Consider the following 27,015-nt stretch of genomic DNA (forward strand, 5'->3'; position numbering starts at 1 on the left):
AACACATTATTAGTCACCCCGTTAGGCCATTTTTGCTGCTCATTCTCAAAGTTTTTGTCGTACACCTTTTGTAAAGATAACAAATGTTAAACAGAGACTAACAAACGTTTTTTCAAACAAAATTTATTTTTATAAGAATGTAAAGCACCATTAAGTGAAAGCCCATTCGTTATTGCCAAACCATTCTCGAGCCTGTGGCAACATTCTTGTGCATAGTACTTCCCTGTATTGCTTGGCATTCATTGTCCCTTCCACTATGTGCAAGCAACCTGTACCATGTACAGACATCATGGACCATGCCATTACTTTGGTCAGAAATTAAACATGTGTCATTGGTTTGGGAGATCCAACATAGTGCCAAATGGCTGGTCAATTTGCATTCGAACACTCGAAAGATGCCTTAGAAAAATATACATTAGCCCAATCGTCAACAGTCCAGAACAGATGATGTTTGGCCCACTCCAAACGTTTGTAGCGCATTTTGTTAGTAAGACATGGCTTTCACACTGCTAGCATACATTGAAAGCCATTTTCCTTCAGCCGGTGACAAAGTATCATGGCAGACAATTCAACACTGCCTTTCCATAGTTCTTCAGCATGCTGCCTCAGTGTCTTCTGAGGCTCCATAACAGCCATTTGCACAATGGTTCAGTCTGTGGTCACTGATGTCTTATGCTTTGGACCACACTTGTCAATTCTAACACTTGCAGTGACTCCAAATTTCTTGATGCACTGTACTGTTCCCTTTGAAACACCAAATTTGTTAGCCACCTCTTGCACTGTACTGTTGTTGGCTAAAGCCTTCAGAAGATCATTTATCTCTTGAATAGTGATGTCATTTGCTTTCCCCATGACAGTAAATATGAAATCGTCTGACAGACAAGCAACATTTATATACTATATTATACTGTTTGGTCAATGGCAACATGATGATCATGTGTATGTGCTCATGCATATGTGCATGGTGTTCTATGCAATGAAAAAAGAACTGTAATTAATGGTGTGACAGAGAGTGCTCTTATTGTGTGTCATCATCATCGTCATCATTTAACATCCTCTTTCCATGCTGTAGGCACACTGTACCATACAGTATAGTGACTAATAATATGTTACGCTGAATTTTCACTTAACTGTGTAAAAATAAATGACAAACATTATAAAATAGTATCAAATAATAATAAACATAATCATTGTTATAGAAATAAATTTTGTTTGGAAAAACATTTGTTACTCTGTTTAACATTTGTTAGCTTTACAAAAGGGATACTGCAAAATCATAAAGAACTAGAAAAGCACTCGGAGAGTGCAGACCTCCACCAAGCAGCTCATTTCCACCCATATACACGCATGCTGAAAATCGTCCAATTTCCCAACCAACGCCGACAAAAACATAACCTCCTTTGCGAGGTTAAAAAAACAAATAACACAGCCATATGATTTAAAAAAAAAAACCTTTAAAAACAGGAATCATCTGAAGCAGTTATAATACATCAATGACAACAGGAAGCTAGTTTCACCATACAACTAAAAAGAAACAACAATTACCTAAAACTTGAGTGACACACACACATAATGTGAGTAAAATTACTAATAGAGAAATGAAAATAAACTTTGGAAACAGCAACGCCACCATAGGTTACGTTGAAACGATGACCGTGTTTTCAAGGGAGATAATCAAAGAACGTAACGTACAGTAAATATAACAAATGAAAAATCCTTCAAAAATCCATAAAAATTCCTGGATCACTGCCACAATTTCATCATATGTTCCCTGTGTCATTACCAACTTTTCCGGCAAGTTTCATCAAATACCATTCAAAACTTTTTGAGTTATTTTGCACACAGACTGACAGACTGACAAACCAACACCAATGAAAACATAACCTCCTTCCTTACAAAAATGTCCTAAATTTAATGGGTGACTAATAATGCACTATATACTGTGTGTTTGCCAGAGCCTGTTCCATGGACTGTGCCACTGCTCTCTCTCCCCACCATTGCCCATCTCCCGTTTCCCCTCACAACCTCTCCTCCCTGCCCCTTCAATGCATCATTCTCTGAGCCTTTCAGTGACTCCAGTCTGACCCCTCCACTTCACACATCTTCTCCAACCTACTCCTTCCATCCTTCAAACAAGCCTACAATCTGCATGACCGCCTGGTCCACAGTTTCTTCCCTAACCCCACCTCCCAACCTGGCTCATTCTACTGCTCTTGCCCATGCTACTGCACTTGCCCCTACCTCTCCAACACCACCATTCTTACAGGCACCCATTATCATCCTTATCATATCACTGACTCCTTTACTTGCACCTCCAGCAATGTCATTTTCTCACACCTACTTCCCCTCTTCACTTCTCCTTTTCTTCTTTCTTTTCTTCCTTTCACAACTTTTGAATCTTTTGAACTTTTATACACCATACGTCATTACTTTGTCTTTCACTCTCCTTTTTTTCTTTTTTCTCCTTCTTCCAATTACAAATCTTTCCTCCTTCACCTTCACCACTGCCTAAAAAAAACTTTTTCACACTTCTTTTCCGCTACTTTCAACCTTCTATTAATTTTTCCCAACTGATTTTCAAAAAAACATGCTTCTGAAGTCACATTTCCTTTCTCAGTCACTGCCCTCACCACCACCTCATCCCCAAAGGTTTCTGCCCCCATTTCCACCCCACATTCCACTCTGCTTCTGCCATCCAACCCATACTCCATACTACTTCCTACCACCTTATGCGTGCCACCATTCGTTTTAATCTCTCTGACACACTTTTGACCACCTTCTCCTTCTTGCTTATTCCATCTTTTTCTCCTCTCATTCACCTTCCTTTGCACATTCCACTCTATGCTTCATAATCCATTTAAATCATATTTTTCCATGAGTTCCTCACTGGTACTAAACAACATAAACTCTTCTCACTCCTTCATTCTGTCACACCCGATGCCACTACACCCATCCCACCCCTACCTCCTCCCTGATACACTTCCCCCTCACTATCACCCCAAACCTTCCACTACTTCAACACCCCGCTTACTCCTCCCAGCCTTCCAGTACCCCACCACCACTCCACATCTAACTCATCCACCCCTCCCCACTTCAGTCTGTGGCTACCATTCTTCCTGATCTTGCCCTCTCTGAGGTGCAGCGCTCTCCTCTCAGTAAGGGTCTGTACTTCACCCCACTCACTCCATCCAGACCCATGCTGATATTCATAGCTTTGTGCATCACGTCAGGCTATATGCACTATTCCACAACACTCCACCTGCATCTAATGAAAAGGACTGCTTCACCAACCTGGGTCACTGATCATCCCACTGGATGCCAGTTCCAAGCAGTCAATCATTTTGCAAGCATCTGCCAACATGTTGTGGACCAGTTTAACTTTTAGAGGTGTCCCCAACATTTTAACATCTCCCTGGCCGAACTCTTGGCCCTTTGATGTCGCCAACGCTGCAAAGACATCATCTGCCAACTTCATGACACCACCTCCAATTGCCTTCTACACTCCAACCCCATGCCTAACTACCAACAGGCTGTGTTCTCCACTATCTATGACCTCATCTCCTCCTCCCATCTCTCTCACACCACTTCCATCCTCATTGACTGCACCCCCCCACCATTTACTTCTTTCCCCAAATCCACAACCCGAACAATCCTGGCTGCCCCATCATCTCAAAATACCTCAATCATGTCCCTGCCACATCCATGACACTAACCATGCTCTCCATCTCTTCTACTCTTTCTCCTTCCCTCCTGGTCCCTCTAAACTTCGCTTCACTCTTGATATCAAGAGTCTATATATGGTGATCCCACACAACAAAGGACTTCTTGCACACAAACACTTCCTAGACCTTTGACCCAACCCCCAACCCCCAACTTGACAACTCCACACTTCTTCATCTGGCTGAACTTGTTCTCTCCCTCAACTGCTTCTCGTTCATGAAAGATTTTTACCAACAAACTCAGAAGTGGCCATGGGAACAAGAATAGGCCCCAAATATGCAAGCCTGTTCGTTGGCTATGCTGAGGCCCAAATATTCTCACTATACACTGGTCCCACTCTTGAACTATATGTTCGTTATATTGATCACTGTATCGGTGCAACCTCACTCCCCCACGAACAGCTAGACTCCTTCCTCTCTTTTGTCCAATCCTTCCATTTTGCCTTCGAATTCTCCTACACTGTTTCCATCTCATTTCTCAACATTTCGGTCAACATACACCACTCCTCTCTCACTACCTCCATCCGCTACAAACACACTGACTCACACTCTTACCTTAACTCCTCCTCCTCCCACTCTACCCACACCAAACTCTCCATCCCCTACTCCCAATTCCTCCATCTGTGCAGGCTTTGCAGTGACAACCATGACTTTGAGACTCAGTCTCAACTAATGGCTCACCACTGCACCCTTCGTGAGAACCATGCCTCTGCTCTCTCTCTCCCCACACCCACCCCACCATTGCCCGTCTCCCGTTTCCCCTCACCTACCACCTCTCCACCCTGCCCCTTCAATGCACCATTCTCTGAGCCTTCCAGTGACTCCAGTGTGACCCCTACACCTTGCACATCTTCTCCAACCTACCCCTTCCATCCTTCAAGCAAGCCTACAACCTGCATGACCTGTTCCACAGTTTCTTCCTTAAACCCACCTCCCAACCTGGCTCGTTCCCCTGCTCCTGCTCATGCTGCTGCACTGGCCCCTACCCTTCTCGCAGGCACCCATCATCATCCCTATCATATCTCCAGCTCCTTTACCTGCACTTCTAGCAATGTAATTTACTGCATATATATATATATATATATATATATATATATATATCATCATCATCATCATCCTTGTTCAATATCAGTTTTCTATGCTGGCATGGGTTCGATGGTTTGACTGGAGACTGGGAAGCCAGGAGGTCGCCACAGGCTCCAATCTGATCTGACAGTGTTTCTACAGGTGGATGCCCTTCCTAACACCAACCACTCTGAGCGTGTAGTGGGTGCTTTTTACATGCCACCAGCATGGGAGCCAGTCAAGCGGCACTGACATTGGCCATGTTCGGATGGTGCTGTTTACGTCCCATGCTCACAGTAATATTGGGTTGGTAAAAAGTTTGTAGCATTTTGCAACTGGTGATGTTTAATCATGTGATTTGTTTTATCATGTGACAGAAACATATGATATATATATTTTCTGTTAAAGATCTCAACGCATTTTTCTATTTGAGTTTTGTGTTAATTATTTACTTCTACTGTTCTTACGATAGAACTGAAAATGAAAGAAAATGAAATAATTTTCATCATTTAATGCTCTTTTATTTCTGGAAAGGCGAAAATGTTGCACAAAGAGCAAAGAAGTTCTATGTTGTTTATGAGATGATGTCATAGCTAAGTACTGTTTGTAAGTGGTTCACTAGTTTAGAACCAAAAATTTTGATCTGGAAGATCATTAACATTCCAGCAGGCCTACAATCATTGATAATGAACAAATTGAGACTTCAATAAAAAATAATCCAAGTCACAGAATGCAAGATATCGAGGAGACTCACCATGTATCTCAAGTGAGTGTTATAAAGCATTTAAAAACACTTGGTTATGTGAATTGCTATGATGTTTGGGAGCCTCATAACAGAAAAAAACTTAATAGAGCACATTTCCATCTGCAATTCTTTGCTCAGATGAAACAAAATTGATCTATTTTTGAAAAGAATGATCACGTGTGACGAGAAATGGATTCTTTACATGCAACAACACAAAATGAAAAAGGTCCTGGGGAAAACAAGATGAACCACCTTCAACCTTTTCAAAAGCTGGATTGTATCCAAAAAAGATGATGCTCTGTGTCTGGTAGGATTGGAAGGGCATTGTGTATCATAAGCTACTTCCACAAAATTGGATGTTAAATTCAGATTATTATTGTTCCCAATTAGACTTATTAAAGGAGGTAATTGACAATACTAGACCAGGCAGAAGTTGATGCAGATTGGGTGGGAAGTCCTATCCCCCTTACCATACTCACCTGGTCTTGCACCTTCAGATTATCATTTATTTCAATCCTTGCAAAATTCTCTTAATGGGAAGAGCTTTGATTCTATAAAAGCGTGTAAAAACTACTTAGACCAGTTCATGACCCAGAAAGATGCCAAGTTCTGGGAAGTTGTCTCAAAGATGGTGTAAGGTTGTGAAAAAAAAATGAGAAATATGTGGTTCAGTATAACTATCTAAATATTGTTAATGAATTTTATGTAAAAAATGGTATGAGCTTTTTTACCAACCCTATATATATATATATATATATATATATATATATTCTCTCCTGATAACCCTTGACTGGTAGCACTCGCATGTGCAAGTTGTTTGCAAAACATCTTGCATGTTTAAAAATCATATATACTAACATACACACAACAAGAATACATACATATACACACACACACACTCACAAAGCCACACACCAAATGTTCATTAATGGATTCTTATAAACAGCTGTAAATACACACACACACACACACACACACACACTGAAAGTATTGTTTCTAGAATAAGAATAAGATGAAGGAAGTTCAGAGAGCTATTACCTCTGTTGGCAACAAAAGGACTTTCTCAGGATGAAAGGTAGACTGTATGATGCTTGTGTGTGAACAGCTATACTCCATGGTAATGAGATATAGGCTCTAAATGCGGAAAACATATATGCTGACTGGAGGGAAATGCAGGCAGTATGTTCCACTGGATGTGCAGCATCAGTGTGCATGTACAACAAAGTGCAAACATATAGAGAGAAAAGTTGAGCATAAGAGGAATCACATGCAGTATTGGTTTGGACATGTGATGCATATGAATGAAGACAGCTGTATAAAGAAGTGTCAATCACTGAAAATGGAGGGTACCCACAGAAGAGGGAGACCTGGGAAGATATGGTATGATGCGGTAAGGACTGATCTTAGGATGTTGGGCCTAACAAAGGAAATGACACTGTAAAGTGGTTGGTGCTTGGAAGGGCATCCAACTGTAAAAACCATGCCTGTGCTTGTCCCACATAAAAAGCACTCAATTCATTCTGCAGAAGGGCATCCAGCCTTAAAAACCCTGCCAAAAAAGACACTGAAGTCTGGTGCAGGCTCCTACCTAGCTAGCTCCTGTCAAACCATCCAACCCCATGCCAGTATAGAAGGAAGACATTAAATTATGATGATGATGATGATATATATACACATATATATATATATATATATATATATATATATATATATATATATATATACACACACACATATATATATATAAATATATACATATATATAAATATATAAATATATATATATATATATATATATATATATATATATATATATATATATATATAGTTTATGTATGTATTAATATTATCTCAGTTTAAAAAAAGCTTTGACAGTGTAAATATGTTAATAGTTACCATAGGTAGCAAAAATTACACAAAAAACCATGATATCACAGCCGTTTTATAGGTAGAGATACCAAGTTGAAGTGATGCATTTTGAGAAGATATGAATAATAACAGTAAATGGAGCAAAATATATGAGTGCTCTCCTCCAAAGAAGTAAGAGCTGCTGGAATTCCACATATATTCATCTTCAGGGAATCAACATATAAAAGCAAGACAAATGCGAAATGATGAGGTAACTTACGAGCTAAGATGTTACATGGCCAAGTGACCGTTAGAAGTAAGAACGCTTGTTTACATAGAGATATAAAGGTAGCAATAATATTATTCTATGGGCCAGTAAGTGACCGTTAGAAATAAGAATGCTTGTTTACATAGAGTTATAAAAGGAGGGGGCTGTGAACGTAATGCTAAAGGTTTAAATTAAATGATTAAAATGGGGGAGGAAGGCAAAATAGACCACAGTAAAGAAAACTAAAAATCGTGAGCTAATTGCTAAGTCAAAAATGGAGGAAGGGAGAGAACTAAGGGAGTTCATCAAATAAAACATTTTCTACTTAAGGAAAAAACTAATTACATACTTTATATGAAGTGAAGAAAGTAAATATAAAAATAAATAAAGCATCATAGCCTAGTAATATATTATATTATTATGCGGATATTAATGCTAGTTAATGGTAAAACAAGGTACAGGATATTTATTGGAGAAATAATAATGATAATAATGTACACGTTTACAAGAAGATCGGAAATACTTAGTTGAAGTTACCGAAGGTACGAACAACAACCTGTGTGACATTACTAAGAAGAATTTACTTAGCTAACTGTAGAAGGGGAAAATAAAGAACTAGTGATGATTGAGGCAAATATATATATATATATATATATATATATATATATATATATATATATATATATATATATATAAGAAAACGCATGTTATAATTGCATACTTTATTCCTACATATGTTTCAAAGGATTACAACCTGTGTGATCCATAGGGACTTGATTCAAGTCATAACCTTATCCATCTATTGTTTTCATAATCGGTCATAATGTCTTGCGTTTAAGATGATTCCCATGCTTTCCCTGATGAGAAGGTTACAATTTTAATATCAAAGATCCCTATGGATCACACAGGTTGTAATCCTTTGAAACATATGTAGGAATAAAGTATGCAATTATAACATGCGTTTTCTCCATTCCTTAAATTCTTAAATATACTCAAATACCCAAAATTTCAAGGAGTTCCTGCCTTAAAAACAGGAACTAAACCACAGTTATTTTGTGTTCTTTACTACATTGGTTTCTATTAACCCATTTATTCTATCAGAAGAATTTTTATTCATTAAGATAGAAGAAATACACATAATTATATATATATATATATATATATATATATATATATATATATATATATATATATATATATATATATATACACACACATACCTATATATACGCATATGCACACATATATATATACACATATACATATATATATATATATATTTATATATATATATATACATACACATACACACACACACACACATACATACATACATATCTATCTATCTATCTATATATATATATATATATATATATATATATATATATATATATACATATATATATATATATATATATATATATATATATATACATACATATATATTGTTTAAGATTATATTAAAAATATTAAGATTAATAACATACTGATTTGAAGCGAAGAATGTAAACATGATAAATGAAATATCATTACCCTGTGATATATTAATATACTGATGTTAACGCAAATCAATGGAAGAACGAGGTACAGGATATTTTGTTGAGAAATAATAATAACAACGATATACATGCTTATAAGGAGAAGGTCAGATATAAAGGCAAAGCAACTAGTGGTACAAAGCAACTCAAGTAGCATTACTGGGAAGGAAATTACTTAATCAACTATAGAAGGGGAAAATAAAAGACAAGTGATGGTGGATGTAGAAGTAGATATTATTCAGAGGACATTTAGTGAAAAAAAAAAAAATAATAATAATAATGCTTAAAACCTAACCTAGTTAGAATGATGGAGTTAACGATAAAAGAAGGTATGTCTCTTGTAGTGCTGACAATGATACGCCCTCTGAGTTATTTGGTTAACTAGGTGATTCTTGGAGAACAGGATATAGAAATGTTCCAAGTTACAAAGAGGACAAAAATCCTTACCTTTGTCGTAGGGAACTGAAGTAGCCAGTATAGACCATTCCAAAGAGAATTGCTTATTGCAATCTTTCAGTTTCCAAATCAATATGTTGATTCACTGAAGATGAATATATGTGGAATTCCAACAGCTCTTACTTCTTTGGAGGAGAGCACTCATATATTTTGAAACATGTGTAGGAATTAAAGGAACTTTTATTTATATGCGTTTTGCTCCATTTATTGTTATTTATATATATATATATATATGTATATATATATATATATATATATATATATATATATATATATATATATATATATATATATATATATATACACACATATATATGTGGTTTTTGAAAAAGCTCCTAGAGATAAAATAATTTAATTCCTATTAGAATAGACATTTGAGTAAAAAATTGTGAACAATTTCTATAATATGGCAAGGGGTTACCTCCCCTTAATGGACTTAGTTTAGAAAGGAACAGAAATAGAAATGAGCCATTTAACAATAAATTTAAATATGGAAGAAATCTAGAAATACAGTATTGATCTCCAAATTTTGATTTTTTGTTTGATTTGTTGTTTGTTTGTTCTAAAAGATTATTCCCTGAAGAAGTGTATGGCAACTTATATGTTTGACTTAAACTTGACTGTCAAATATAGCTTTATATAGAACTGTATACACACATATATATATGTATGTATATATATGTATATTCACATGTATGTAAGCATATACCCATATGAAAGTAAACAGATCAACATACAGACGGATAGGAACATAGGTTATATGAACAGACAAGCACACATACACAAATGAAGACTGAAACACATGACCATATACACACACACTTTACTTCACACAAGGAGACAGAGGTACACACACACATATACAAACACACACACACAAACATACATAAAAACACAAACACAGACATGCAAAAACATGAATATGCAGAATACATACATACAAATGTCCACACATGCATATATAAATACATGCATACACACACATGCATGCATACATACATACATGCATGTATATGCACACACACACACACACACTAACCCACACATATGCACACAAACAAATAAAAAGGAATGTAGTGTGAGTAACGGACAGAGTCAAAACTATTGAAAAGGTTGCAAGATGCAATGAAGATTTTAGAAAAATAAAGGAAATAAGTGGAAATTTTACCAGTGGGTGTGTTAAATTATAAGGTACTAAAAGAGAATGACTCACCCCAAACACAACAGTATATATTTCAACACACGAACTTGCATAAAGAATCTTGCAAACCAAATCCAAAAACGAAATATATATATATACTGCATCTAGCTACTTTTATTATTTTACAATTCCACATAACCATTTTGCTGAATCAGTTATTGATTTTTATGGTAAATTCTACATACTGACAGGTTGAATTAGTCTTACCTATAAGTGATGGAGTAGTACTGCTGATGAGCTTTAATTTCAAGCAAAATTGACTTGCCAATTTAGTACCTTCTCATTTCTAACAATGAAGGTGCTACAGTGCACCTTAAGTCACTATTAGTGACAATTCAATTCTTCCTTTTTGGTTTTATATTGCCTGTCACCACCTTTATTATTATTATTATTATTATTATTATTATTATTATTATTATTATTATTATTATTATTATTATTATTATTATTATTATTATTGTTGTTGCCTTTGCACAGCTTCTAATGCTGGAGATGTACTACAGTCTCAGCTGTTCACTACCAGTGAACTAGGGTAACACCTCTTATTTTTTGAGCACCTTCCAGAGTATTCGAGCGGTCCCAAGCAGTGCTGTTTTCTGCAAGTGCTCCACCCTTATTGCAGCCCCTATTTGTTCCACGTACTTCTCAAGATTTTTGCTCACTGTTTCCAGGGCTCCAACAATTATTGGTACTACTGTCATCTTTTTCATCAACCATAACTGCTTAACTTCCCAAGCTAATATGTCATATTTCTCGACTTTTCTTTCTTCCTTATTGCATACCTTGTTGTCGGCTGGGCATGCTATGTTTGTTTTCTTTCACAATTATTCTTTCGCTTCCTATTCTCAATCTCATGGTCGCACTGAATCATAAAATCCCATAGGATCTTTGCATTTCTATTTTCAACAATGCCTTCAGGTTTGTGGTCATACCAATTTTTTGCTTTGTCAAGTCCATACATGTTGCAAAGTGTCCAATGGACAAGCCTGGCTATATTGTTGTGGCATCTCTTATATTTCTTCTGGGTTACATATGCCATACAGTTTCACCTGTTTTGTCCACAGATTCTACACTTATCACTTTCTGATGTGCTGTCTATTCTGTATTTTATGTAGTTTGTTCTTAGTGCTTGCTCTTGGGCAGCACAGATTACAGTCTCCGTTTCCAGTTTTAAATCACTTTTAGTCATCCACAGCCATCTTTTTTCTCTCTCTCTGTCTTATCTTCAACATCCCTATGAAATTGACCATGCATTCTTTTCTTTACCCACCTATTTTCAGTTTCATTCGTTTTCAATTTCTTGTATAGTGCTTTATCTTTGTAATCTTTCATCCTACACAAGCCTGATCTTCCTACTTCTAATAATAGCGGTTCTGTGGCATTTTTTACATACCATGCTATGTTGTTTTCTTCTGCTCTAATGCTGTGTTTGCATCCAATAAGTCCTCTTCCCCATCTTTTTCTTGGTACATACAGTCTATCTGTGTCACCTTTTGGGTGGAGTGACCCATATCTAGTTAGCAACTTCCTTGTCTTTCTGTCTAAGCTGTTTAGTTCGTCTACTGTCCATGCGATTACCCTTGCTCCATATCTAAGGAGTGAGATTGCCCAGGTGTTGATAGCTTCGATCTTATTCCTTCTGTTTAATTTTGACTTAAGGATCAGTCTCAGTCTATGTAAGTACTCCACCTTAAATTTTTTTGTCATTTCTTTCTCCATTAATTTATCCATTTCCAAAATCCCCAAGTACTTATAGCCTATCTCTTCTATCTGCTTCATAACCTCCCCCGACGATATCGTTAGTCCGTCCATACATTTTATTTTGCCTCTCTTCAAGACTAACACACCACACTTTCTCAGTCCGAACTCTATTCTGATATCAGCACTGAAAGTATACAACGTATTGACGAAGGAACTGACTTAGGATTCATCTTTACCATAAAGTTTGAGGTCATCCATGAATAACAAATGGTTAACTTTTTATTTGCAGCTCTTGAATACAACCCCAGCATTTATTTTCCTCAGAATCAGTGTTAGTGGTATCATGCACAGTACAAAGATCAGTGGGGACAGGAAGATGCCCCCTTGGAAGATGCCCCCCCCCCCTGATTTCTACAGTCCCTAAACTTCTTCCATATGCTGTCAGGTCTGTCCTCCAATTCGCCATACTTTTTCCAAGCAATCGCTCAACATTCGATGCAATCCCAAACAGGTTCATACATTCTGTAATAATAATCTAAAAAAAAAATGAAGTTTATGGAGATTAATATTATTATTATTATTATTATTATTATTATTATTATTATTATTATTATTATTATTATTATTATATATACTAGCAGAGATACCTGGCATTGCTCAGGATTAAAATGACATAGTGTGTATGTATATTACAGTTATGTTGAAACGTGTTACAAGAAAGTGCAGCATTTATGACAAAACATTTGTGGAGTAAATGATGGCCTAATTTAACTAAGCAACATGTCATGTGTCCATTCGGAGGATTCCAGGCCCTAACCTGTCATGGAAAATTGGGGATGGGGATATATGATTTTTGAATGCACGGAAAAGCTGGCAGTAGATATATTTTCCTTTGTGGTGGTCGGTGCTGTGTCTAATATGACCCATCATATGGTTGACGGTCAAATGAATGTAGTTGTAATAAAGATATTGTACATAAACATTTACATTCTGGAAAGGAGCTGCAGTGGGAGATGGCAACACGGAAGTGAATTGTTGAAATGTTGCAGAAGGTGAAGGGTTGACAGTGGATTGCTGGTGTGGCTGTAGAATAAGAAACATAAACTGAGCCTATGCAGTCACATGAGAATATGTAGTAATGAATTACTTAAAAAAGTAAGGCGTAATAGCTTACCACGTGGTTGGTGGGAGTAATTGGAGAATATGTTTTGATACTGAAGTCCATGCAGGAAACTGCTTTGTTGACACAGTCTTCGGGTTTGTTGGTATTATGCCAAAATGGTATCCATCTTCACCATTCACAAAGGCAAACAACTAGGCAAGACTTGACAAGGACATTTAATTTGATTTAATTTAATCTAATTTAGCTACATAATGAATAGTAAAAAAATAGTCTCTGACAGCTGTTTCTGGGATATCGAGGACTCTCTAAGTTGTGTATTTCGTTATTGCAGAGATATAGGTTATAGATACAGTGGAAGAAAGTTCCTCATCAATGATATTTGTTGTGGTTCATTATGTCTAAGAGAGTGGAGGGGTCCAATTAGATCCAGTTAGATTTGTATATATTTATTTTATTCTTTAGGTAAATCCATGGTCAGTAAGCATGGTTATGTAGTGCACCATTGTGAGAGCAAAGAAAAGAATGGTTATGCAGTACTCCATAGTGAGGGAAAATGAATGCTAGCAGTTCTAAAGTTGTTCAAATACTAAGAGGTGGAATAAATAATACATTCTGGTGAGATATAGATAAGTAAGAGCTTTGTACTAGATATATACTATTCAGTATAGTGAGGGTCCAGAGAAATTGGTGTGAGAAAGTTAGGTAGATAAATAGATAAGGACATTGTAGTAGATATATACTAATCAGTATAGTGAGGGGTATTTTTGTCTAGGGAAATTAGAGGGAGGGAGTGCAAGGACTAGTAAAGGGCATTCTTATCCAAAGAAATTAGTGGGTGGGGAAAAATGTAAAGACAGACAGATAAGGGAAAAAAGTGAAATAAAGCAGATGCCAGACCTACAAGGCTAGGTATCAATGAGGGTGGTGTAGGTAATAAAGTGGATGTAAAAAAGATAATAGACATCATCTTTAGTAGGTGATCAAATTTTACTGGAGGGGAGATCTAGGGTTGTCTAGCCATTAAAAATGCTAGAAATAGATGCCAATTAGCAAACAGAAGATTTCAGATTTGCGGACTAAAAACAAAGGCTAGACATAATGTTTTAAAAATATAAATTTTTAAAATAAATAAATAAATAACCAGCTAGAGGAGGCTTCCTCTTGGGGTTAAAAATGGTAGTAATGTTAGTTTATATGGAACAGCCATATTGAAGTCGTAACAAACATTACTTCTCAGGATAGTTATTGCTTTCATCTCACAGAGATTTTCTAACTAGCTACTTTGCTTAAATAAATAAAAATAATTTCAAAAATAATTAAATTAAAAATAACGTTAGAATTAAACTTAAAAATAAGAAACGAGTGTCTTATATAGTATATATATGTATAGAGTGTTTGAAGTGGTGTACAGATATTGTAAATTGAGAAAAAGGAGGCAGTCAGAATATTGGATAATCCTTTATTAGTGCTTTCATTTGTTTTACGAATTCATCAAGACAAAATCAAAATGGTGAAAACAGAATATTACTCATTTATGTGAATCAGATGCTTTTTTGCTTTGTTTAGAAGAGGAGAAAGTTGTTTTTGTTTTTTTTGGAAAAAGGGAGAGAGAGAGAATGTGTATGTGAAAGGGGTATATCCATATATATATATATGAATAGAGCTGTGCATGTGTAGGTCAATCTCTGTCTGTCTCCATCTATTTTTTCTGTGTGTATGTAGTACTTATATGTAGGTATGTGGACCTACATGTGTATATGTGTGTGTATATATGTAAATGTATATATACACACATAGATATATATGTGTGTGTGTATGAGTGTGTGTGTGCATGTATATTTATCTCTGCACTGTGTGTGTGACTGTGTTTCTTCATGCATTTTTTCAATGCATGTGCATGTGTATATATACATATATTTTTTTTCTACTTTTTCTGCTTGTAAATCTAATTGCCTTTTAATCATAATTTTTTTTATACACATCAGCATTGACTTTCTCATTAGTAATACTTTCCCTGTATATTGCATAAATGTAATTCTTTTCCTCAAATAAATTGCACTTCATATTCAAGGCTCTGATGAAGCTATAGAATATTATTCAGGCACTCAATTAAGAGTCCACAGCATCTTATAGTAGAAACAGCTGTAAACTAATGAAGTTCATAACACAACCATTGTTTTTTCTGTGTCATCTAATACTCATCTAACACCTTGTTCTAATACATACATATATTGAGTTCTATGCCAAATTATATATATATATATATATATATATATATATATATATATATATATATATATATATATATATATATACAAATTCCCACACTTGAATTTTATAATCACATATACTAGGAGGTTCCCAAAGTAAGTAGAAACATTCTCTGCGGAACAAGCCTGTTGTAGTTCAGGCTTCCCCCACTAGAAGTCACTTGATGTGACCCTCAGGCAGTAGACTGCCAACCAGTGGCATCAGATTAAGTTGTACTGCCATATGGTGCATCATTGTTTTGCAGTGCTTCTCCCTGTTTGTCAGTTTTTGTGTGCTTGCATGAAATCGTTTTTTCTACTTGGGAAAACAGCAGCTGAAACAGTTGTCATGCTTCAAACAACTTACAAGGATGCTGCCAAGAGCAAAGCACATATTTATGAGTGGTTTTCCTACTTTAGGAATGGTCACTTGTTGCTTGAAGATCAACTTCATTCAGGGTGACAGTTGACCTCCCAAACGAACGGAAACATCATGAAAATTCGTGAATGTGGAAGACCGTCACTGAACAATTGATGAACTTGTGTGTCCTGCAACTCCTACCAATAAATTTTGAGCCCCCCCCCCCAGTCACTGCCAGTCAGCAGGATACTCCACATGTGTGTGTATTTGTATTGGATTATAATTTAGATTATATAACTAATAATCATTCATTTTTAATGAAACATATGTAAGATAATGTAATTAAATGTTTTATAAACAATTTCTCCTCTTGTTTTGTTTGATATATATATATATATATATATATATGCATACATACATGCTGTATGTCTAAATACACAGCAACTTGAAGATTTCCTATTAGCCCGACTGTCTGCTGCAGAGGGAAATTTCCTTGGAGACTATACTCTTGTTGAGAATTTAGAGACAACAAAGTCCACTGCAGCTGAGATTGAAACAAAAGTTGCTGAAGCAAAGATTACTGAGAAAGAAATCAATGATGCCAGAGAGAATTACAGACCAGCAGCCTGCAGAGCATCTTTGATTTACTTTCTCTTGGGTGATCTCAATAAAATTCATCCTATGTACCAGTTTTCTCTGAAGGTAAGACCCAATATATGTTGAAAATAAAAATAAAAATAACATATAAATAGTGCATAAATGTGATATGGCTGTGAGAATACTATATGTATGCTTTATGTTTGTATGTTCTATTTTGTCCAAAATGTGAAATCATTCACTTTTCAATTGTGATATAATCAACAAAAATTGAATTGTCAAAGCAATACATAATATATAACCTATAACTAAATTTCTTTAAAGCAATCTGAACAAGTTGGATAAGGTGTTTTCACTCTCAGCATTATATATTAAGGAGATGTTGGCTGAATCTCAATCAAACCTTCAGTAGATTTTCAAATATTTTTATTTAAAATATATGTTGATGCAAGAAATGGATTAAGTCACTAATATACCCAGATTTAACCCTTTAGTGTTTAAACTGGCTATATCTGGCCCAAATATTTTATCTCTTTTATGTTCAAACCAGTCAGTCCAGCCTCTCACACCTACCCTACAATGTCATTATACCAAGAAACAATCACATCATTGAAATCTTGAAGCTATGAGATACAATATGGTTAATGTGGTGTTACGACGACCCTGATGACTCCAGGAGTGGTAGAGATGTGGAGTGGAGAAAGCAGTGTGAGAGGTACGCTGTGAAGGCATTACAGACGTGCAGATTGAGTTGCAGGGAACAAAGCTGACGCTGCAAGCAATTGTAGTTGGCAACTTGGTGGATGAGATTGACGTGGTGATGGGAATGGATGCACTCACCCGTTTAGGAGGTGTTACTGTCAACAAGGCCAGTGTGACTTTCGGGTTCGTGGGGAAACTGTGTATGGCGACACCGTGCATTGGTGAGAACCACGAAGAAAACTATGCCGCGCACACCATTGAAGACCAGGATTTTCGTACCGTCTTCGATGGCCAGAGGTGGACAGTGGAGTGGCACTGGAGGGGAGAGCCCCCAACGTTAAAAAATAAAGTGGGCTGCTACCAGCATACTTTGAAAGGAGATGCCAGAAGCGAGTTTGAGGGGGAGGTGGAGCGGTGGATTAAGGAGGGCATATTGATCCCTTGGGAAGAAGAAGTAGAGAGCGGAGTCCTGCCACTGATGGCAGTGGTATAGCCCGCAAAGCATAAGGTCAGATCAGTGCTTGAATGACCACATATCATGTTGTACGGGCGGTGAGGCCACAGATGTCTGCGTGGACACCTTGCGAGAATGGAGGCAGATGACAGGGGGCCTCCACGATCGTCGATTTGAAGTCGGCATACCTGCAGGTGCATGTGGCTGAGAGACTGTGGAAGCATCAGTTTGTCAGGTATAAGGGCTGGACATACTATCTGACCAGGCTGGGGTTTGGGCTAGATTCAGCGCCAAAAATTATGGCAACAATTCTCAAGGCCATCCTGGGAAAGGTAGACAGAGTAAAAAGGGCCACCAATTCGTACATCGATGACATCCTTGCGGATGAAACCATAATGCCAGCAACAGAGGTCATAGGCCACCTGAAAAATTTCGGACTGGTCGCCAAGCCATCAGAGGCCATGGAGGGAGGCGCTGCACTGGACCTCAGGCTACGGAGAGAAAAGGCTGGCACGTTGGTGTTTCAGTGAGGGAACGAGATCCTCGAACTGGGTACCAGCGTGAGTAGACAGGAACTGTTTTTGGTGTGTGGGAATCTGGTGGGACACTACCCGGTTGCAGGATGGCTCCAGACAGCATGTAGCTTCATCAAGAGACGAGTCGAAGGAGCAAAGTGGAATGACAGAGTGGGGGAGAAAACGACCGACATGATGCAGGAAGTCTTGGTCAGAGTGAGAGCAGAGGATCCAGTGAGGGGCAGTTGGTATGTTCCCAAATCAAAGAGCGGGATTGTTTGGTGTGATGCCAGTAGCATCGTTATAGGGATTGTCTTAGAAATGGGAGGCACTGTGGTGGAAGATGCAGCCTGGCTCAGGAAGATGGATGACTGAAACCATATCAATGTGGCGGAGTTGGATGCCGTGCTGAAGGGGCTGAACCTGGCCTTGAAGTGGGGGCTGCGCACCATCAAAATTAGGACCGATTTGTCCACTGTGCTTGGTTGGGTGATGGCAGTCATCACCAATGAGTGGAGGGTGTGAACCAAAGGGGCTGCGGAGATGTTGGTAAAGCGTCGATTGGGAATATTGCGTGAGCTAACCACTGAGTTTGATCTGAAGCTGAGCGTGATTTTTGTGCCTTCCGAAAAGAACAGGGCAGACGTCCTAACCAGGGTAAAGCGAGCCTGGTTGCAGGTGCCAGAGGATGCAGTGCAGTATGCTGTCTGAGTGACTCGGAGCTGAGGAGACTACATACCATGCATCACATGGGAGTGGACAGGACATTGTTCCTAGCCAGGAAAGTCAACTCCAAGGTAACGAGGCGGAGCGTGCAGAGAGTGGTTAGCAGCTGTGACAGGTGCCAGTCTATTGACCCTGCTCCGGGCATACATGAGGCGGGAAGTATTCCAGTGGACCACAACTGGAAACGACTGGCAGTGAACATAACACACTACCGGCAGGGGACGTACCTCTCAGTGGTTGACTGCGGACCGGGGCGGATGGCCATATAGAGAGAGATGAAGACGGGGACTGCAGAGGAAATCGTGGAAGTATTAAATGAGATATTCCTGGAATGAGGGACCGTGGATGAGCTGCTGCTGGATAATGGCACTGCATTTCGCTTGGAGGTACTGAAAGAAATGCTTGATGGGTGGCAGGTCAGCTGCTTCTTCAGGGCGGCATACTAGCCAAGTGGAAATGGAGTGGTGGAGAGGCATCATCGTACCATCAAGACCATGGCAGAGAGGGGCCACATTTCGCCAATCGAGGCCATATTTTGGTACAATATGTCGTCCAGGTCAGGACAGGCTGAGGAGTCGGTGCCACACAGGGCAATATTCAGGTACAAGTGGAGGCATCCGTGTATTGCATCAAATCGACTCGAGGGAGAGGAAGAGCACACCTTTGTGCAGGTCAGGAAAGAAGTTTGGGTAAAACCCCAAATGCACGGTGTACATCACAATGGGGAAAAGGAACTATAACCTCCATCAATTCGAAGAACAACGTCTCTGTCAATGGTATGCCACGCCATGTTTTGGATGTGCGGAAGATTGTCAATGCCTCAGAGGATGGAACCAACAGCAGTGGGCAAGATGATGAAGACAGCAGCAGTAGGCAAGATGATGAAGCCAGCGGCAGCGCGCCAGGAGCTCAGGCCAGTCCCGGGGTCGCACAGCGACCACAGAGGGAGTGGCACCCTCCTCCCTGGTTGGCTGATTTTGAAACCAATTAAGGTAGTCAAGGAGCGAGGAGTGAGTGGGAAAGCCGGTTGAGTGATCTGTAGATCAGTGGGGGGGGGCATGTGGTGTTACATGTGGTGTTATGGGCTGTGATGAGCTATATGTTGTTGGTGGAGAGAGATGAAGCAAACGGAATTGAAGACAGACTGGAAGGGCCAGACCGGAAGGGCCAGACTGGAAGTCGGCCACACGCGGTGGACAGCGAGCACGTGGGATCAGTTCGAAGACAGATGGCTTACAGAGAAGACGTGTTTTGATCTGGAGCGATTGTTTACTCCGCCATGGTCGACAAGGTAAGGTCCCAGTGTTTCATTCTCCCTTATGCTTCTTGTTGTCTTTTTCCTCCATCACACCTCAGTTAATTTAAAACAATTAAAATAAATAAGCATTATATTTAAGAGTAATCTGGATGCTAAAGAGTTAAACAAGGAGGTGTAAACTCATGACACACTGTGATCCATTTTGTCCCCTCTTATGTATACTTTTTATATTTGCATGTTGAAATACTGATATTCAAACCTAGATTAATCAATAATAAATTTCATTTACAACAATATTGTTCTCTTCACTCAGATGTTATAGACATAAGCTGATGAATATAAGTACTCATAGTAATAGTGTTATAATAAGGATGACTACATGGATGTAGTAGTTACTATAAAAAGTATGGCAGTAGCTAAACATAGGCTGTGAGGATGGTTGCAATAGAATGATAGTGGTAACTAAAAAAAGACAGTGCAGCAGTAGCAAGATAGTAACTACTATTTACTCCTCTTTTAATGATCCTGTCTTTATGAAGTTTTCTTATTCATTGTTAATAGATAAATTTTATCACTTCTTTTAATCAAGGGTGACTTAACAATGGGTAATGACAATTGACTTTGAGTGAATGAGTACTGAGATGGGAGCAAGATGTACATATTTTGCCTTTCTCAAGAGCACTAACAATGTAAATGTAATGAAATAGTTACAATTGAAGTCAGGTCTGTTTACTTAGAGCTTACTTTCATCTTGATGGTGCTCACTATCTTTAACTCACAAATGTTGTAGTATCAACCGGCACCCAGTTTCAAACTATTGATGTCAGTCAGAAATTGATACGATAAAAAGTAAGATAAATGAAATGTTCCAACAGAAATAGGACCAGCAAGACAGATATTGTAAAGAAGGTATACAGGAATAATCCATTTTCTCAACTCCAAAGAAATGAAGTCCAGTTTGGTTTCAAAACAGAAGGCATTGAACTAGACACTGACAAGCATTTAATCTTGTGGTGTACTATTGCCACCACATTAGAGCTAACAAGCATTGGTTTCTCTAGAACAAGGCTACAGATTTATAGAGAAGGGAAAAACTAATTAAATCAACCTAATATTTAACCCATACAGAACTAAGTACTAAAAGTTGGTTTGTTATTCTATTAATTTTTCTGGTAAACTTAACAAAGTAATGCCATCTATTCATTATTCATCAAATAGGGACAACCAGGCCAAATATTGGACCTTTTCTGTTTGGCTGCCACTTTTCAATTCCTTAAATTTTTGTTTCAATTGGTTTCATATTTGGTGTGATGTAGTTTTGTAGAGTAATCATTGACAGGAAATTCATTTTCACCATAAATCAATAAATAAAAAGTTAATAGCTTTTAAAGTTTACAAATTTTGGGTAATCTTAGCCAATCAAAGCTACAGACAAAGCTATAGTAACAAACCAAGCTGCTTAACACATGTTCTTTTTGTTGCTTATTTAATTCTTAAAACACATTTGGTATAAGATGATCATGGAATGTGCTAAAAATCACAGCTATTTTTTTTTGGGGGGGGGGTGCATAATCATATGAATTCTCATGTGTAGAATACAAATTCGCAAAACTTTTCTGAAAATTCCAAAAAATAAAGTTATGAGGGGTTATATGGTGTGCATAAAGCAGAATTCCACCAATATTTCATTCGTTTACAGTTAACAACACATGCTGTCATGCACAAAATGACAGCTTCCAAATCCTGTTTTCTGGCTGGGTAAAAATGATCAAACTTTAAACTTCTGTAACTCTTTAAAAAAAAATTTCTGGAAAAAGTGAATTATCTCCTGAAATTCAATGCAGAAAATTACATCAATACACCAAATTTCAAAATTTTCAGTAAACTTTAAAATTTCCACAGGTGCAGCCAAACAGAAAAGGTCCCAAATATCTGCAAAACATGCAACTCAAAACCTCACTAAGTGACCAGAGCTGTCCTCTGAGGATATAGGCAGACTCTGTCATAGTCATTGGATTATTTCCCATTAAAGCATTGATCAACTACCCACAGTAGATTCCATTCTCATTAAGAGATTTCAATAGGTGTGTGTTAAAATAATTAGTTAGCTAACATATCAAACCTGTTACTCTCACTTTAAAAGTTTAATGATGCACAAAACATATAAAGGAATAAGGAATTAAAGAATTAAAGTAAAACATGTTTCATTTTTCAGGCATTCAGTACAGTATTTGAAAAGGCTATAGAACAAGCTGAGCTCGCTGAAGATGTTTCTGGACGAGTTGTAAACCTGATAGATAAGATAACATATTCTGTGTATCAATACACCACAAGGGGATTGTTTGAAAGAGACAAGTTGATTTTCACTTCCCAATTAACTTTCCAGGTATGACACATACTGTTTCTTACTCTTGAGTTATTTTCTTTTTCTGTCAACTTTTCATTCTTTGACTGATGTTCTGGCTTTCACCATCCTATTGTTTTTTTTTTTAATATAATATATGCAGAATTGTATTATCCAATGTATCTTTCCATTTTTAGACAGTATACAATCTATTCAGTACAACAATACCACCAAGTCAGTTGGTCATTGGGGATGGGGCAATGAGTCAGGCACATAGACAGACAAACAGATAATACTGTTATATTAGTATACTAGCTGAATGACCTGGCATTGCCTGGGTTACAGCTGTTCTTATTCAGATTAATAAACAATAAATATGAAGATGTTTTTTTTCATCATTATTTCAAAATATCTATATTTTATTTAAAAAATATCCAAATTGTAATGATAATAGAACTTAGAAATGAAAATCTGTCAATCTTGAAGCACCTCAGAGTAAACAATATTCATTGGTGTCCAAATGAATAAATTGTTGCTGCTTCCAACTCGTGAGCATGCAACATAGAGTTAGCCATAGGAGAAACATGTAGTAGAGAGATCAAGTCCAACTACCTTGAGGGATTGACCCTGAGATTTGTTAATTGAAATACCAAAACTTAGTTTGACTGGAAACTGAAGCTTCTTAAATTCAAATGGAACATCTGTAGGCATGAAAGGAATTTTTGGAATAAAGACATTTTCTCCTTTGTGACTACCAGCTATGATTGTTGCCTCTAAAACATGGGGCATCATGGAAGTAACAATTAAGCGAGTTCCATTACACAGGTGGGTAAAGATTCCTAAGCAACATAATGGGAGCACCCAGCTTTAGTGCCAAGTTATGCAGTGGCATCCCAGTGGGTTTAAGTGTGTTGAGAAATTCAACAGGGTATTGAACAGCCTGATCTTGATTGACTGTTGTGTGAATTGATCGAAAAGTCATTTCTGATGTATCTGTTAACTTTTGAAGATGTTCATGATTGTGTTTATCAACCATTTCATCAGTTAGAGCCAGTATAGCTCTTTCACATCTACACATACATATGTTTATATAAGTGTCTGTGTGTGTGTTTGTGTGTTCATTACATACTTTAGACCTCAGGCAATTAAACATACACACACACATACACAGTGTAATTGACAATCATACATTCACTCACACACACATACACTCTCACATACATATACTAAGACAGGTGCACACCTCAGGGTAAACAATATTCATTATATACTTGTCAGTCATCACATATGTATATGTATGTGTAGATAAAGTGTTATATTGTTTTAATCCAAATGAAAATAAAAATTATCACACATACACTCACACACATATACACACTCACATATACTAGGACAGACACATAGACATACATTCATTCACACCTCAAGGTAAACAATATTCATTATATACTTGTCAGTCATCACATATGAATATGTATGTGTAGATGTTTGTGAGCCAATTCTAGATCTCTGCAGGACGGCACTCTCTTTCTCTTTCTCTGTCTGTCTGTCTCTCTCTCTGAATATCTAACGCTTTAATTGTATCTCGCTTTGTATAACGGTCTATCTCTCTCCGTCTGTGTGTCTCTCTCTCTCTTTAGATGTGTGTGTGTGTATCAGTCGTCACAAAAATGTATGTATAATCACACACATACACTCTCACACATATACTTGTCGGTCATCACATGTGTATGTGTGTGTGTATGTTTAATTGTCTGAGGTCTAAAGTATGTAATGAACACACAAACACACACACAGACACGTACACACTTATATAAACATATGTATGTGTAGATGTGTGTATGTGTTTAATTCTCTGAGGCCTAACATACATAAGGAACACGCAAAAGAATCTAACATTTTAATTGTATCTCTCACTCTCTATAACGGCCTATCTCTCTCCCTTTGTATGTGTGTGTCTCTTTCTCTTTAGATGTGTGTGTGTGTGTGTATGTGTGTGGTCACAAAAATGTATGTATACTCACACACACATACATTCTCACATATACTCACACACATATACTTGTCAGTCATCACATATGTATATGTATGTGTAGGTGTGTGTGTTTAATTCTCTGAGGCCTAACATACGTAATGAATACGCAAACACACACACACACACTCACAGACACATACACACTCATATACTCATATATATATACATATGTATATGTATGTGTAGACGTGTATGTGTAGATGTGTATGTGTATTTAATTCTCTGAGGCTTAATATATCGAACATGCAAAAACACACAGACTCACAGATACATACACACCCATATACAAAATGTGATGTCATTGTGGTATGAAATATCCTTTACTATAGTTGGCTACAGAAAGATTATTTAGATAAAATGTTACATTGTTTGAATTCAAATGAAAATAAAAATTACATGTTGACACTTGCGAGGTCTAATACTATTGCCTTGTAAAATTTGATTTGATTTGGTCAAGCTGTTTGAGAATGCATAGAAAACAGACAGACAGAGAGACAAAGAATATTTTATATATATAGACATGTGGCAGTGTATACAAGTGTGTCATTATACATACAGAGAGAGATGTAGACAGAATAGAAATTCATATTTTTGTTCTAATCTCTTTAAAGATAGTGTTGAGAAATGTGTCTATGTGCATATATGCATACACACACACACACACACATACACACACACACACACACACATACACATACATACATACATACATACATACATACATACATACATACATACATACATACATACATAGGGAGAGAGAGGGAGACGGTTTCACAAAAATTATTACATTGTTACTTTATCCAGGGTAAAGTGTAAAGACCCCCTTCAGTCATGAATGACCATGAGATTGCACCTAGAAAGTTACCCTCCAAGGCACAAGTCTGGGCAAGATTGTTTATGGAAGACCAGCAGTCACCCATGCATACCAACCTCCTCTCTATGCCACCAATGTTATCCAAGGGAAAGGCAAAGGCCAATACAGCTTGGCACCAGTGATGTTGCAACTCATTTCTATAGCTGAGTGAACTGGAACAATATGAAATAAAGTGTCTTGCTCAAGAGCACAATACACAGCCCAGTCTGGGAACCAAACTCATTACCTCATGATTGTGAGCCTGACACTCTAACTACTGAACCATACACCTTTATTTCAACACAGTAGAGCAATGTTTAAAGATTTGGTTTCAGGTCATAACATTTGAGCAACTGCATTGAGACTCAATCTTGTAACACTCTCACAAATATCCTCATACAAGAGATAACATTATAGCAACACAACTTAACTTTTATCAGATCATGTACCAATTATCATCACAGTACACTGACACATAAAAGAATAGGGCAAACATCACTTTCACAAACTTCAAAAAACAAAGTCAGTATTTTCAGAATCCAAGAACACCTCACTCACTAACATAAACATTCGACAAAATAATTATACACACATTCAATATGAATAAATGCAATCTCAATTGCACATCACAAATAACCCACCTTATAAAGACCAGATACAACTTCAAACAAACACATAACAGAAATTTAAATCAGCATCAAACAACTAAACAGGAAAATAAATGACAAAAACAATAGAGAAATTTTTAAACTGGTAACATTTTTATCCAAAATAAACCACAGATCAAACATTACATAGGTATATAGAATAATTAGCATCATTAACAACAAAGGTGTCCTATATACCTTACGTTAGATTAACAATTTTAAATATGTCTTCAAAAATCATTTAACAAAATCCACACCAAATAATAGAGCATGATTTTGACTCCTTCCGTCTATCAAACACCCAATAAACAATAGGTAAATCTAATAACTCAAAACCTCAGGGCATGATAAAATCACAAACTATCCCTGGAAACACTTAAGCTTTGAAAGAATCACTACACTCACCAACATCTACAACTATTTATACCACACAGCAAAATTCCAAACTACATGCTGGCTAAAATCACGGCAAAACATCATACTGATCCATCAACCTCTCAATAGTGCGAGAAAGGTCATCAGTAGCCCACATATCCTCCTCTCTAAATCATATATATTCAGACTTTTACTCTCAAACCACCACACTACTCACTAATCTAATAGGGAGA

At 37.2% G+C, this 27,015-nt stretch overlaps 1 protein-coding gene across 1 annotated transcript in view; it reads left to right on the top strand.

The window, feature by feature from the left end:
* Positions 1 to 27,015, top strand: part of LOC106876453 (dynein beta chain, ciliary) — an 855,334-nt gene that overhangs the window by 788,031 nt on the left and 40,288 nt on the right. Inside the window, exons 50-51 of the mRNA XM_089350837.1 lie at positions 16,715 to 16,975; positions 22,741 to 22,911. Coding sequence (XP_089206963.1) covers positions 16,715 to 16,975; positions 22,741 to 22,911 — 432 coding nt within the window. The remainder of the gene's footprint in view (positions 1 to 16,714; positions 16,976 to 22,740; positions 22,912 to 27,015) is intronic.

This window comes from Octopus bimaculoides, chromosome 1 (genome assembly GCF_046866305.1).
Source record: "Octopus bimaculoides isolate indiv1 chromosome 1, ASM4686630v1, whole genome shotgun sequence".
NCBI lineage: Eukaryota > Metazoa > Mollusca > Cephalopoda > Octopoda > Octopodidae > Octopus > Octopus bimaculoides.